Genomic DNA, 16,145 nt, shown 5'->3' with positions numbered 1-16,145 from the left:
TAACAGTTGTTAGCTGAGGTACAAAATGAATAAGAAATTATTTTGCTCTTTTGTACAATTTCCTCCAATGTACTTAAGAGGTTTTAAATGAAAGCCAATGACATAGAACCTTAAAATATTCCAATATTTCTCCTGTCAATTTCTCCCCAACTGTTAGGTTTCGGACATAAATATATCGTGTTAAATAGATGTATTTTAACCGAAACTACTTTATCCTGAAATATTTTACATTTTACATTCCTCCTGAAACACGCTTGTGAAGTAACAGTTAGCACGTCTGGCCGCGAAACCAAGTGGCCTGGTCGAATCCTGGTCGGGGCAAGTTACCTAGTTGAGGTTTTTTTCCTGGGTTTTCCCTCAACCCAGTATGAGCAAATGCTGTGTAACTATCGTGCTGGACCCCGGACTGATTTCACCAGCATTATCACCTTCATCTCATTCAGATGCTAAATAACATAAGATGTTGATAAAGCATCGTAAAATAACCTACTAAAAGAAAAAAAAAGGGAACACACACTGTGTGTATGCGCATGCGCGTGCGTGCGTGCATGCTTGTGTGTAAGCTTACTGTGTGTATAAATCTGTGGCCGGGAGGAAAAAGGTCTTAAGTAAAAATGTTATACTTTTCAGGAAAGCAGTAGAAAGATTGAAATTGGTGTCAATTATAGAGTTCTTTCAATTAAGAGGTTTTTCCTGGATATTATTTGTTTATATTTCTTCTAAAATAGGTAATGTTGCTCATTTAACAATTTTCTACATTATTTCCAAAAATAGCCGCACTTAAGCCCTTTTAAGACTACAACCCAAACTGAGAAGAAGGGACTATTTAAACATAAGATCTTTTTCATTTCAAAATAAATGGGAAATGTAAATTATTAGGAATGCAAAATAGGTCTTAAACAACATAGGACTGTTTACCTGGTGCTTAAAGTTTTAAAAGGAAATGGCATCAGTATGTGATAAAATAGCTAAAAGACAAGTTAGACCTTTTTAATAGGGAAGCATGGAAAGTAAACATGTGATGTTTGTAAGGAATGAAGTATTAAATATTCTTAAGTCCTTTATTCTGTGTGTGCTCGATACAAAAAGTACTTAGGACATTTGGTAATGCTCTATAAATCCAGTCAGGAGTCTTATTTGACTTTAACCGTTTTACCAGATTGTAGAAAATTGTTTCCACTTTAAGAATATATAAAAATCTCATTTTCACAAAAAATTGACTTAAGACCTTTTTCCTCCCGGCCACAGAAATATATATAATTTTTTGTATATAATAAAAGATAGGTATTTTTAAATTATTACAAATGCTTCCCTTACTCGATTCTTCAAAGAATAAAAATTACGTTACAATTAAAACAAGTTTGTCTAAGTAATAAACTTACCATTGTACATGATGGGAACACCAGTTTCATAATACACCAATGCTGGAAAGCTAAAGATTCCAATTTCTGATGCCAACTTGGAATCCTTAGATTTGACGAATTGGATGCCATGTTTATCAGTGTCATCATCAATCGTTTCCAAGTCTTCCAATATAGCAGGACAACTCTCACATTTATCATCGTCTGGAAAAATGAAGAAATTATTCATTTCTCGAGCAAGCTTCGTGACTGAAATTTATTTACATGAAATTACAAATCTGTAAATTGTAATTATTTTATCTCATAACTGAAGCAACTTACAGAAAAATACTGCGAGATGTTCTACACTTGCTATAAGTACTTGCAGTGTTTTTCTATCTACACTTTCTATAACATCTGGAGTTGACTCATGTAGATCTAACACCCAATCCAGAATGGCTTCCTCGTGCATTAGATCCCCTATGAACAAAAGAAAACATAAAATACTTGTACGACAAGGTTACACAAATTACTCTAAGTCACGGTGGCCAGTGACAATTTAACTGGTAGTAACAACGACAATAATAATAATAATAATAATAATAATAATAATAATAATAATAATAATAATAATGATAATGATGATGATGAAGATGATGATGATATGATGATGATGATGATGATAATAATAATAATAATAATAATAATAATAATAATAATAATAATAATAATAATAATCGTTCCGAAATATTTTAGAAGTTCCTGTAAATGCTGATATTTATAAAAAAAACTTGTAATATTTGTTGTTTATTGTTAGTAAAATAACATGTACAAAAATACAATCTTAGTTCTTCCCTGAAGGAGTAAAAATTCGTGCTCAGGGAGTTATCTAAACACATACTTAACACAAACAAAGATAATTATTTGCCACAAAGTGGGTCAAGGAAAAAAAATTACAGGAATAAATTAACTTTAAAAATACAATTTCAATTTTAACAATTTAAATCATACAAATACATATACATATTAAATCAATATATATTCTTTAAAAATTAAATTCCTAACGCTATTTTTGACATTTCTGATACTAAAATTTTCCAAATTTGGGTATTTATCAATTATTTTATTACATAACCTTGGACCAAAGTAGGTACCATGGCTCAGAGCTGTGCTTGTGAAACACTTTGGTTCCTCTAGTCGTATAAAATCGGATCTTTTAGTTCCATATTTATGATGATACAATTTGAATTTATTACGATTTTTATGTATGAAGATTAATAAGGCAATATAATAAATCTGTTTAATTTTCAAAACATTAAAATCAGTGCACAAAAGCTCGGATGAGTACTCAATTGGTTTATTAAGGCATATTTTAATTATTCTTTTCTGAATAAGTATTAGTGCAGTACCGGTAAGATTAGAAATACATGTATGTCCCCACCCTAAAATTCCATACTAGAGAATGGATTGAAATAAAGCTAAATAAATGAGACGTAAAATATTAATTGGTAAATATGACCGAAGTATAACAAAGATATAAATTATTTTACGTAATCTATTGGATAAATATGTAATATGTTTATTCCATCGTAAGTGTTGGTCGATTGTAATGCCTAAATACTTAACTTCTGAGGATTCGATTAATATGGGACATTCACAATTTTGAGAAGAATAATATGAATGATAAATGTTTAGCCTAAAAGAAAATTGAGGAGATTGAAGACCACTGGACCTTAGTGAAAATGGAACAACAGTTGTTTTGAATGTGTTTAAGGAAAGAGCATTTGAATCAAACCACTCTTTAATTATCTGTAATCAATGATATTGCTCCTTTAAATCTTTATCTAACTGCGAACTAAAATTGACTACCGGTACCTATATCAAGAAGGATTCCCTTATTCTCAGAGTCTTCTGATTCATTGTGTCAACTTGAGTGCACCATAAAAGCAAAATTGTTCGTTATATTTTGCAATTGATTGCTGATGGTGCGAACTTAATAATGAGCTTTACTTCTCACGACATAGATTAACTCATCACGTTATTCATGTCTTAATTTTAATTGTTCGTGCTTTTTACATTTTTTTCACTAAGATGCACAAGATTCATAACATCATACTTCGACCAAGTACTACGGTCCCCTAAAACAACACATGCGAAAAACGGGGGGGGGGGGGGGGGGGGGGAATGCATTTTTTTTGTCGCAAGAAAAAAAAAGCTATTTGTTCTTTTATAAACTTTTGAGATAAATTTTCGCCACTTATTAGCTTTGGCACTTACACAATATTTACTTCTAGCAAGGGCCTATCTGTTTAATAATGTTGAAAATGGAATCTTGAGGAGTGCAACTATGAATTCATTATGTAACTGAACAGTGTAGCCTACATCAGAGTGCGTAAGTAGGATTACCAAAATTCCGGACTTTGCCAGATACGTTCTTTGTATGAAGAAAATCATAAATTACCCCCTGCTTTTCTCTCTCGTCAATTCTACGTGATCCAGAGAGAGAAACCGTCTAAGTTTGGTAGTTCATTAGAAGAATTATGTGTGTAAAATTTAACTGTTGTCCATGCCATCTACTGTAATATATCTGTATGATTTGAATCAACAATATTCCGACTGAGTAGCCCCATGGGAAAATGACTCAATTCGCAGTAAGATTCCTTTTGTTTGACTGCTGAGTTACCTCAAAGTCACTCGACTGATTCTCGAGGTACTTAAAAAGTCCAGATACCTTCCAATTAGACTTCGTGAATCTCTTTTAACATTATATTAATTGACTGAAAGAATAAATTACCTGTATAAATCTGCCTGAATTTACTCCTATAGAAAACAAGTGCTGGGAGAGATGGAAGGTCATACTCCTTATCAACTCCTTCATCTGATGTTTTGACGAAGCTAATATCTTTTTCTTCACATTCATCATCAATGTTTTCCAGTTCACTAAGGATCTTCTGGCTTTTCTTGTCACCTTCTGAATCTGAAATTAAAAACAAAAAAAGCTGAATCAGTTCCTATCTTTTCTCTTGAAATCTGATATGTTCAATTTTTGTATAAGAAAGTTGTAATAAATCATATTGCAAAAGTTAATGCAACAGTATGTTATTCTGAACTAAATTAAAAATAATCATTAAAAAGGACAAAATCAAAGGACGATGGTTCATCTAATATTCTAAAAATTTTCTTGTTGTTGTTTAGTCAACTGTTCGAAGAAAGGTCTGAACCTCACAACTGATACCAACAAGGCACCACTTACGAGGCAACTAGGCCAGGAGAAAATGGGGTAAGGTGACCAGTTCCTTTCCCCCTCCATTGCATACATCGCCAATTAGCTACATGTTACACTGATCAGACTTCAGATACATACAAACAATTGTTCTTCCTCTGACACAATCGTCAAGTGAGATGTATTGCCTGATAATAGAGGTACACATCAGCCAGAATCTAAATGAGAGGACAAAATTTTTTTAACATTGCAAATTTCATTCTACAAAAATTTGTCCATTTGAAATTTCTTTTTCCATCACTTCAATTCTTAAAAATATTTGGCATAAGGTGGTGTAAGAGTGATACCAGATGGAATAGGTACTACTTCTAACCATATGTGAGCAGCTGGAGACACTTAGGGTGCTATTCATAGACATTTCGCTAGCCAGCACTACAAGCATGCTAAACTAACCCAGACTATCGACTGATTACTTGTACAGGATTCATATCATATCATATAGCTAACTCTGGTTTATGAATACGAAAAACATTAGTTCGCTGATCATCCACCGGAAGTCCGCGCTAAGAATGTCTATGAATACGGCCCTTACTGGTTATGAGATTTATCTTTTATTTGAAACTCGACTGAACTTATCTCTGTGGTACCACCAGGCCCTAAATCCACTGGTAGGATATTCTCAAATCATCTACTTCAGTACGAATGAAAGATCAATTACTGGTTATAGTACAGAAAAGATAGTTCATCATTTCTAAAAGAAGTTTTTGTATCATAACATGGCATATTTAAATAAATTTTAAGTGCTGGCATTTACAAAAGACTCAACAATTTGAAACATGAGCCGAAATGTGAAAACTCATGAGGTTTATATTAAGATGGAAGACATCATTAATATGGTTCTTGAATGCAACATAAAAAAAGTATAAAGAATCAGAATAGGAAATATCATGCAATGATAAATTGTCATTTATTATTTGCTTTTATATTTACTTCACTGCAAACAATGAAGATGTTAAGTATATACTTACAAAAGAATACCACAACATGAGCGTTTTCCTCAAATATTTTGTCTAGCATACGCATATTAACTTCTTCAATGCGGCCTGGAATCTCAAGTGTATCTTCATCAGTGAGCCATGCGAGAACCTCGTCTTCATCTTCAATATCACCTGAAATGCATGATAAGAATTTTTGTAACTATAGCGTTTTGTGAAATCGACATGGAGTCGACATGCTACATAATGTCCTTTGATTGATTGATCGATCCTGATCCTAGGTGTCTAATAATAATACGAGGCGTGTTCTTAAAGTAAGTTCCAATAAGTAAACCATTTTTGTTGCATTATATTCCCCACACTTCAATTACTTTTCAACATAATCTCCATCATTATTGAGGCATTTATCGAGTCGTGGCACAAGACCTTCTATCCTCTCATTGTAGAATTCGCCCGTCTGCGATGCGAATCACTCCCGCACTGCTGTTTTCACTTCATTGTCGCCATCAAAACGTTGACCACCGAGGAATTTCTTGAGGTGCAGGAAGAGATGAAAGTCACTCGGAGCCAAATCCGAGCTGTAGGGGTGATGGTCAATTTGTTCCAAGCCAAATTTCGAGATGAGATTTTGGGTGTCACGAGCTGTGTATGGCCGAGCGTTGTCATGAAGCAACACAACTCTGTCGGTCAGCATCCCACGTCTCTTGTTCTGAATTGTGCGACAGAGCTTCTTCAAGGTCTGACAATAGGTTTCATTATTAATGGTTTCACCTTGAGGCAAGAATTCGATGAGTAGGACTCCTTTTCTGTCCCAAAAAACAGTGCACATGATCTTGCGTGTTGACATGGTTTGTTTGAATTTCTTTTTCCTTGGTGATGCAGTGTGCCTTCATTCCATGGACTGCAGCTTCGATTCAGGTGTCATGGGAGACACCGAAGTCTCGTCACCCATCACGATATGGTCAAGAAACTCATCGCCTTGCTCACTGTAACGTGTGAGAAAGCTCAATGCACTGGAAGCTCGTTTGGTTTTGTGTTCCTCGGTGAGCATCTTGGGTACCCATCGTGAGCACAATTTTCGATATCGTAATTGATCTGTCACAATTTTGTAGCGAACACTCTGTGATATTTGTGAAAAATTCGAGGAAAGCCAAGAAATTGTGACCCTCCTGTCCTCATGAATTTTTTCATCCACAGCACACACCAAATCGTCATTGATCAAAGATGGCCGACCGGTACACTGCTCGTCATGCACAGAGACGCGGCCCTCGTTGAACTTCCTAACCCATCTCCTGACCATTCCATCACTAATGGCATCATCACCATACACCTCACAAAATTGACGATGAATGTCAGCTGGTTTGATGTTTCTTGCATTCAAGAAATGGATAACAGACCGCATCTCACAGTCGGCGGGGTGCTCAATCACTTTAATCATTTCAACTGATCACAACTAACCACACACACGGACTGAAGCTCTGAAACTGCATGCACAGCTTGCCTGAGGACTGAAGAAGAAAACACGCATGAGCAAAATAATGATTGCAACGATGCGACGGCTATAATTGAAAACGGAATTTACTTTAAGAACACGCCTCGTATGTACTTAGATATTTCAGATTAAGTTTAAAATATGGGGATAGGACATTACATAGAGTTTCTTGAGGAATTATAAAATGGAGTCAAATTTTAGAATAAGAGTTTACTGCTGTATGAAAGTCTAACTCACATCAACTCTTTCCTATCTTCTAAAATAGCTTTCTGGATACTTTCTGCTGGACTAACGAAGTTACATCACGTTTTATTGCAGAAAATAATAAATCATGAATAGAACAGAACGAAATAGAATAGAACAACAGTTTTATTCACTATAGTATGTATACAAAAGTATAATCGCCTTTGTCACATACTAATCCAATACTTGTAACATAAAAATAATATACTGGTACAATAAAACAGTTACAAAACACGAAACAGGAAAATATATAGACCCTATGATTAATAGCATTATTACATAAAAAATTATACAAGTTATGAGTCCAAGAATTCCTGAATACTAAAAAATATTAATATTTTAAAATAATATTTTAAACTCTTATTTTTAGAAACGTTTTATCTAAGTCTTCTATTTTACTGTACAACTTGTTATAGAGTACAAGTTTTCTGTGAGACATACTGCTTAAACTTATTGAGATTCCGTTAGAGTTGTAATGTAAATAATTGTTAGTTATTTTTGTATTATGCTGGTGAAAAGTACCGGTATGGTTTCTTTTAAATTCAAATATATTTTGATGTACAAAATAGACAGTTTCCAAAATATTACATGAAACTAGTAATAGCCTCAATTTCAGAAAAAATGGGTTTGAATTTTAAAGATTTCTGTTATTTGAAAAGGAGATCCCCACAAACGAATACTATATGGCATTATACACTGAACTAGTCCAAAAAAACCAGTCTTAAAAATTCTAAAATACAAGCGTCACTTAATAAGCCTAAGGCATATCTAATTCCAAATCAAGAAACTTAGTGCTTATAGAGTCTTTGAAATCAGCTCTATTTACAGTAATCTAATATTGTAGGAAAATTGAGCACTATTATGTGTACTATATCCGTTTACACAGGTTTAACAAATATTAAGTGCTAATTTATATCCATTAAACCATTCATTCATTAGATTTAACACTGTATTAAAAGTGTTTATAATCATATTGCTTAATTCAGACAATCACACTTGTACAGTAGAGGAGGCAAGACCTGTCCTGCGTCCTTATCTTGTGCCGTGGCTGTATCACCAATGGGTATGGAGAAGGAAGACAGGTTTTTAGACTGAGATGAACTTCCTCTTTTTGATAGCTTATTCTTTCCCTTCTCACACAGCTCACATTCTAGGTCTCGCCTCCTCATCTATATCTACTGCTAATAAGATTACCTGTATTAAATAAATTAGATATGGTTGAATTAAATCATTAATATAAACTATAAACAATAACGGACCTAAAATTAATTCCTAGGGAACTCCATGTTTAATATTTCTACATTTTGAGTAATTGGTATTACATTTTTTTTTTTAATTTCTAGGTCACTGTTATCCAGTGGCGGCCGGTGAGGTATTCTGGTGGTGGTGCCAAAAATGAAAAAAGGTGTACGCAAATCACCCTAGTGAAAATGATAATCAAGGCTCACGTTTACATTATGTTAAATAAAACACATTAATTAAACCATCTATTTCACCAGGTGTGCAGTTAATAATGCATCTAGTGACAGTTACAATAACATTTCCGAAACTAATAACGAAATTCACAGATACAGATAATGCAAAACTTTAACAGTATTGTCAGTCAATGTCAGTCAAATACAAATAACTTTTATAACCAGTAAAATTATTGGCAAAAACACACGAGATGAACAATGATATAGATAATAAATGAACACGTTTGCACTTTATTTAACAGGCTGATGAATCCAAGGCAGCGGCCTGAATAACACATGTTCATGCCCTGCATAGATCTCATGTATCGTTAACAAAAGCATCAATATTATAGCAACAGTGTAGTGATATTTAGTTGCCAGAAAATAAATCAAATATTACACAACATTAACAAACAATGTTACATAATATGAAAAAATATTTATCTTTCTAAAAAGAACCATGACTATCTCTGCATTCAATATAGTTAAATGGATAATAATTTACATATGCAAATCCAAGTTGTGTGCATTAGTTTTGAATTGGCAACATTACATTAACATTTGGCGCGGAACTTTAACTTGTGTTTTCATGCAAGTCTGAGCTTGATGGTTCCCTGCCTAACGTCTCCAACAACCCTGCCATCTAGCGAAATTTCTGCATTACTGCGCTCTAGTGGGTGGAATGTTAACTACTGAGTCAAATTGAATTCGACTCAGGTCTGCCATAAGAAACGCATATAAACTTGAATCAGTAGCTTTTTGTACAGTGTTATATGGACGCAGACAGTGCCACACCGAACTGGCTCCAACGTTCGGAGAAACGCTGCAAGAGTGCGTCTCGATCTGTACGCGTGCTCGTTCAGATGAAATGCGAATAAAATGTGTAGAAATAAACTATTACAACTGCTTTTTAAGATATTATTTCTTGTTTCTTTCATTGGTGGTGCCATGGCATACTGGCACTACTCCAAAAGCCGCCCTTGCTGTTATCGAAAATCATGTTAGTATCAATAGCAATTTTGACTTACAAAGTGGTAAAATAGCTGGAAGATCATTAATAAAAATAATAAAAATCCTAATGAAGGACCTATTATGGACCCTTGGTAAACTCAATGATTAACTTGAGAAAGGCCAGCTTACCTGGCTCTTATTTCCACATATTGCTCTCTATTATTTAAATAGGATTTTATCCACAAATTTCTAGTATCTCTACTGCTATAACTTTCTAGATTTTTAAGAAGAATATCATGATTCATTGTAATGGGAGCTCTACCTTCCATTATGTGTGTGTGTGTGTGTGTGTGTGTGTGTGTGTGTGTGTGTGTATGTTAAACTCTTTTTGATGAAGTCTATTACACTTGATAATGCTTAACGACTGAATAAATATAAATATCAATATGAATAGATCTACTCTTTCATACCTAATAAGATGAATTTCACATAGGTAGACATGAAATGTTCATCCACTGTGAACATTTAGCTGGATTTGGTAATACAACATTTTCTTCAAATGTTTTTCTTTATACATCTTGATTACACAACTTTTAACACTATATCACTTCGAAAAATGTATTATTTGTCTTTCTTGTGTTAAATTTTATATTATTTAAGATCAAAATGATAAGACATCAGGGTTGACTCTTACCTTTGTAAATAACTGGATCCTTATTACGGAAGAAGACTAAACTTGGAAATGATCTAATTCCGTGTTTCTTTGCCAAATTTAAATCTTCTGTAGTAACAAAGATTATACCAGCTTCGTCTAATTCATCATCAATGTTTTCCAGTTCCTCAAGAATATCATCGCAGGCCTCATCCTCTTCACACTGTCCACCTAATCAACATTAAGATGTTTGTTAGTATATTAACACTGAAATTTAGCTAGCAATAGCAGGAATGATTACATGACATATGACTCTGTTGGGAGAGCAAAACCACTCCAAATATTAAAATACATGAGAATAGAAAAAAATATATATTAAGATTCACTTTATAATTGATTTTATTCTATTTCTGTTGATTTCTCTGTATTTTATGGCAATGACAATGTCATGTCCCGCTGCATTTGAATAAATAAAAAAATACTCATTTTCTTTATGTGAATTATCAAGATCTTTCTAAATATTAAGGCTAAATTTGAACTTTGGTATTGATATACTTAAAATAAACAATGCATATGACTTGGTATATAAAAATGACAGATATATAATTCAAAATTAACACAAACGTCTCAATACACTTGTCCCAAACGTCAAATGCTAGAGTTACCATACCAGTACTCATTGTTTAAAGAACTTTCTTAAAAACAAAAATAAGCTAAAACTTACAAAATCAACTTTCAATTGACAATATAACCTACTCAAAAGCACATTTAACAACTATAGTTTCTCATTCTGCAAAATATTTAATGACAACTTACTTATTAAGGAACAGATTAAAGGAACTCACGAGTGTCAAATATGTCAGTGTTACTTGTTAACAGTAACATCCGACATACACACGCCTTTTTTTTCACAGGCACACTGAATAATCTCTCTTCACATATTTTTCATTTAAAGCTTGGTGAATTCAGTGGCAAAGTAAAATAATGGTAGCATTGGAGTTCCGAAATTATTCTGTTCATAAAAATTTAAATTTTAATGTTCCTTTATATTTTACTTTTTAAAACGGGACGTGTTTTGTATACTGTATATGTATGTAGCTATACTTCTGAGACATGGCAAGTATACGCCCTATAATTTCCTGACTTGGGAGTCGAAATATAAATTGGTTTTCAACTGTCAAATAACAATAAATTTATGCATTTTTTAGATGTACAGTATTAAGTAAAGTAACTTTCACTCCTTTTTTTCCCCTCTTATTTTTTCTACCTTCTTTTTTTATAAAGAAAAACTAACGACAATTGAATGTCAAGGATTAGTGTGCTAAATACCGACTGTGTGAATAAATTGCTTGTTGTGCTGATTATTTCATACCAGTATATGATTCTATATAAAAAAGACACTAAATCGAATCATACATACAGAAACTTCTGCATTTGAAAACACATTAAACTCATGTCTAGACAGTTTCTAAATCAGATTTTAAATGCTCCTAATATAGAAAATATCGCGTATTCAATACTCACTGAAGTACACAACCACATATTCATGTTCTTCAATAAGATCTTGCAAGATCTCATCTGTTACCTCTTCAATAGTTGCTGTATTTTTCTGTTCTATTAACCACTGAAGCACTTCATCCTCATTTAGAAGATCACCTGTTGAAAAGAAATAAATACAGCATGATGCAGAATAATAAAACTTCTATATTTCGAAATTTCATAACAACTAAAGAGTTATGCTAAACTACAGATAGAACTAAATAGAATAATTTGCATTAAGTGAAGACAAATTGAGTGCAGTGACCAAAAAAAAAGTGTGCGTAGGTATTATTTTTGTCTTCTATGCTTGTCTTTAGTGATAGTGCTTGTCTCTGGACCCAAGTAACTGGGATTCAAACCCGACAAAGGATAATGGATGTTTTGTACACCTTGCTCCAGAGTAAAGTAAAGTTGAGGTACCATTTCGCACTGAATGTGAAGTCTGTACAAGTATCAGAACCTTACGATGAGTATCATAAATAGAATTCTTAAACCAAACATACGACCAGAGTTCCTACTTTCAATTTCATGTGGCACTAGGGCGTACCCAAAGAGGAGTTATCGAGTTTGACCCCTTCCCCTTGAACCTTTTTAAAAAATGACATATTTAGATATGAGTATTTTTTTATTCATAATTGTTTCCCTTTCTCTAATTTTTCATTGTCAGACTATCAAAATCTACATCGACAGAAGGCATAGCCCTCTTACCTCTCCTTCAGTATAATTCCTGTGCTTGGTGTTGTGGCACGTTCAAATTATAATAATGCTATCTTTATTATAGAGAGACATATCGCCTAGACCGACCTTGTAATAAAATGAAGCTGACAAAATATGAAGTTTAACTTGTAGTGAAACATATTGAAAAGGTTTTTGACAGTTCTACAGTGCAGCTGTTGTTGAATATCATGCATTGTCAATTTTAAACTCATTTTAAGAGTTTTTTTTATTTTATTTGGTTATTTAACGACGCTGTATCAACTACTAGGTTATTTAGCGTCGATGAGATTGGTGATAGCGAGATATTTGGCGAGATGAGACCGAGGATTCACCATAGATTACCTGGCATTCACCTTACGGTTGGGGAAAACCTCGGAAAAAACCAAACCAGGTAATCAGCCCAAGCGGGGATCGAACCCGCGCCCGAACGCAACTTCAGACCAGCAGGCAAGCACCTTAACTCACTGAGCCACGCTGGTGCTATTTTAAGAGTAGTATTCACCTGTTCGTTAGTTTAAGTTTTGAGTTTATTGTGAATGTTCGTTTAAGGGGTTAGATACAGCTTACAGCAGTAAAATTTTTAGAAATATTCAGCATTTTTTTCCTCCATTATTGTATCTTGTACAATAATGAAAATTGGTATGTGTAAAACACTGTTCTTCTACTATAAGAAAATTTTTTTTACGATTTAAAAATAATTGTTTATATATATTTTTTTCAAAATTCATAATGGTGGTAGTTCACTGTTCAGTGATGAAGCGTTTCCCCTCATAACTCAAAAACTTGTTAACTTTTCATGTTCTCTCTCTTTTATTTTATTGCTGAAACTCATGTTTACAATATCATGCTCTTTCAACTACATTTCTTAATAAATAATACTTTTTTTTATTTTGTATTAGAAGAAAATGCTGATATTTATTGGGTTATTTTACGACGCTGTATCAACATCTAGGTTATTTAGCATCTGAATGAAATGAAGGTGATAATGCCGGTGAAATGAGTCCGGGGTCCAGCACCGAAAGTTACCCAGCATTTGCTCGTATTGGGTTGAGGGAAAACCCCGGAAAATACCTCAACCAGGTAACTTGTCCCGACCGGGATTCGAAAAATACTGATATTTAACCATTTTGTAAAATGAATTTATTTATTTTTATCAGACAATCTATCGAAGATAGAGAAGAGAGCTTGCATCATATTGTATATATGACATGCATTAATAGACACAAGAAATTTCATCACAGAATGTTGGATAGTTTTTTAGTTATGTGGGAAACGCTTCATCACTGCACAGTGAACTGAATTTTGAAAAAAAAAAAAAAAATGTAAATCATATTTTTTTATACAGCAAAAGGACAGTGTTTTACACATACTAATTTTCATTATGCAGTTAAAGGCTTTCTAAAGTCTAATTCGTGATAGTTATAATGGTGGTGGTACAGCCCATGTCACCGTTTTTGGCGTGTGAAATAAGTAATGAGAACATTAAGCGCGAGTGTTTTACATTTGCCGCAGTCAGTCTGATAACTGTATTTGGCAAATGGCTGATGTGACGTGTATAGGAAGTGATACCATTCTCAGCTGGACTAGCAACATGCTCACAAACTGGGCACTATATATCAAGAACATACGCCAAAAACGCTGGCGCCAACTGTAGTAGTGGTGGTGGTGGTGATGGTGGTTGTGATGGCGATGATGATAATGATTAGGGGCCTATGATGAATAAATTTGAAAACTTACCTTCATATATTGCTGGCAACTTCTCTTCAAAATAAATAAGTGCCGGAAGGTGATCAATGCCATATTCCCTAGCCTCAGCAAGATTATCCATACGAACTATAACAATGCCTTCTTTATCTAGTTCATCATCAATGTTCTCCAGTTCATTCAATATCCTCATATCTTGCTTAGTATCTTTATCATCTGAAAATATTAAAGAGTATTTAATAAAGAATGGTGAATATGTTTCTAGTGAAATGTACTGTTTCATATACATGTACTACATTAGCTGTTTCAAAAAATTATATGTTATAAAATTACGGTAATTTTTTTATGTTCAATGTAAGCACAAACTAATAATCTCATACTTACAAAAGAACACAACAAGATATTGTATTTTGTCTTTCAGACGGTCCAACATCTCGTCTGTAACTTCTGGAATTTCACTGTGCTTTTTCTGATGTACTAGCCATCCCAGAAGCTCTTCTTCCCGAAGGAGGTCGCCTGAGGGAATATTAACAATAATTTGAAAGTGTCTACTTAGCTGGAGTTTACACAAACTTTGGTAATTTTATATATTTATCATGTATGTTTATGTGTGTAGAGTATCTCTAGGGCCATGTTCAGGAATATCGTGAATAATTCCCAGAGATCAGTCAATCATTAGGTTCGTGGACACATCACAGTGGTAGGTAATATAATTTTCCCCATCTATTTAATTTTAGGAACAATACTGAATTTATGGCCCTAAGAAAATCTAACCATATATAATACATATATTTTTCTGAGTTTATAATGTTCAAGTACAGGGACATCAATTTATTTTTACTAACATTTTTAATATTAACCTGGCTATACCTTTGGATCAACGATTGACAACCGGAAACACCGTTTGCTACCCCCTTCCACGACTGGAGTTCGATGATACTGACGTAATATACAAACAAATCACTTTACTAGGTATAGGAGGGAAGAAAAGTAGTTCATCCATTTACGTAAACTAGGAAATATCACGCTTTTGAGTTTGATAATTTTCATTAGGTTTTTGTTTAATCAAAATACAGTACAGTATTAACAATGAGTGTTTTTACTCACGAACTGAGCTTTCCATGCAGACGTATTCATTATGCAGTGTATATTATACTGTCTACGGCACACTAGCGTACACAATAGAGAATGAAGTTAAATTGAAAAATAATCATAATATGGATATTTAAACACATTTTTGAAAATGGTGGCCGTTCATTTCGATACAGGCTTCAGTTCTAATGTGCATATTATCGCACTATAGACTATTGTACGTAATTCCAATTACCAGGTTCATACCTCGTATAGGTAACTCATTTGAAATAATTCTGTACCTGTTCTATAAAAGAGTACCTTACATACTGTAAATTCAATCTTCACTTCTGCCCGATTCGAAAAGATAAAATTACTCAGACATGCTATCTACTGTCCGTCCAAGTGTTTATGTCGCAGTATCGTAGAATGGGAGGAAATCACGTGACAGTTAATTACTTAACGAGATCCTTTTATATAAGTTATTTTAAATAGTTATGTAATATTACCTAGACGTCCAATTCCTAACAGAAATTAATGTTTTCAGAATAGAGCTAAGACAGCCCAGCTATTAGCCTTTACAGAGAGGCGAATAGAAGCAGGTGGGGGAAACCGGGATGCGACGTAGGCAAATGGACGACAGTACCTGTGCGAAAATGATTCAATATTGAAACTTTTTTCATCACTGGAAAACGTGAACATATTTTTGGGGGAAACCTGTGTGCAGGACGGTTGAACTTCATTAGTAGAAGGGGTGGGAGTGA

The 16,145-nt window shown here is 33.7% G+C and overlaps 1 protein-coding gene across 9 annotated transcripts in view; it reads right to left on the bottom strand.

Annotated features, from left to right (window-relative positions):
- The window catches only part of hlk (hulk), a 279,558-nt gene that overhangs the window by 71,004 nt on the left and 192,409 nt on the right, over positions 1-16,145 (bottom strand). For all 9 annotated transcript variants that reach the window (XM_069832862.1, XM_069832859.1, XM_069832860.1 and 6 more), the window contains 8 exons: positions 14,695-14,826; positions 14,344-14,526; positions 11,875-12,006; positions 10,393-10,581; positions 5,592-5,732; positions 4,135-4,317; positions 1,683-1,820; positions 1,383-1,565 (listed from right to left, as the gene is read on the bottom strand). In XM_069832862.1, coding sequence (XP_069688963.1) covers positions 1,383-1,565; positions 1,683-1,820; positions 4,135-4,317; positions 5,592-5,732; positions 10,393-10,581; positions 11,875-12,006; positions 14,344-14,526; positions 14,695-14,826 — 1,281 coding nt within the window. The remainder of the gene's footprint in view (positions 1-1,382; positions 1,566-1,682; positions 1,821-4,134; positions 4,318-5,591; positions 5,733-10,392; positions 10,582-11,874; positions 12,007-14,343; positions 14,527-14,694; positions 14,827-16,145) is intronic.

Source organism: Periplaneta americana, chromosome 8 (genome assembly GCF_040183065.1).
Source record: "Periplaneta americana isolate PAMFEO1 chromosome 8, P.americana_PAMFEO1_priV1, whole genome shotgun sequence".
Taxonomy (NCBI): Eukaryota; Metazoa; Arthropoda; class Insecta; order Blattodea; family Blattidae; genus Periplaneta; species Periplaneta americana.
The sequence above is the reverse complement of the archived record's forward strand: the minus strand, read 5'-3'. Positions and strand labels throughout refer to the sequence as shown.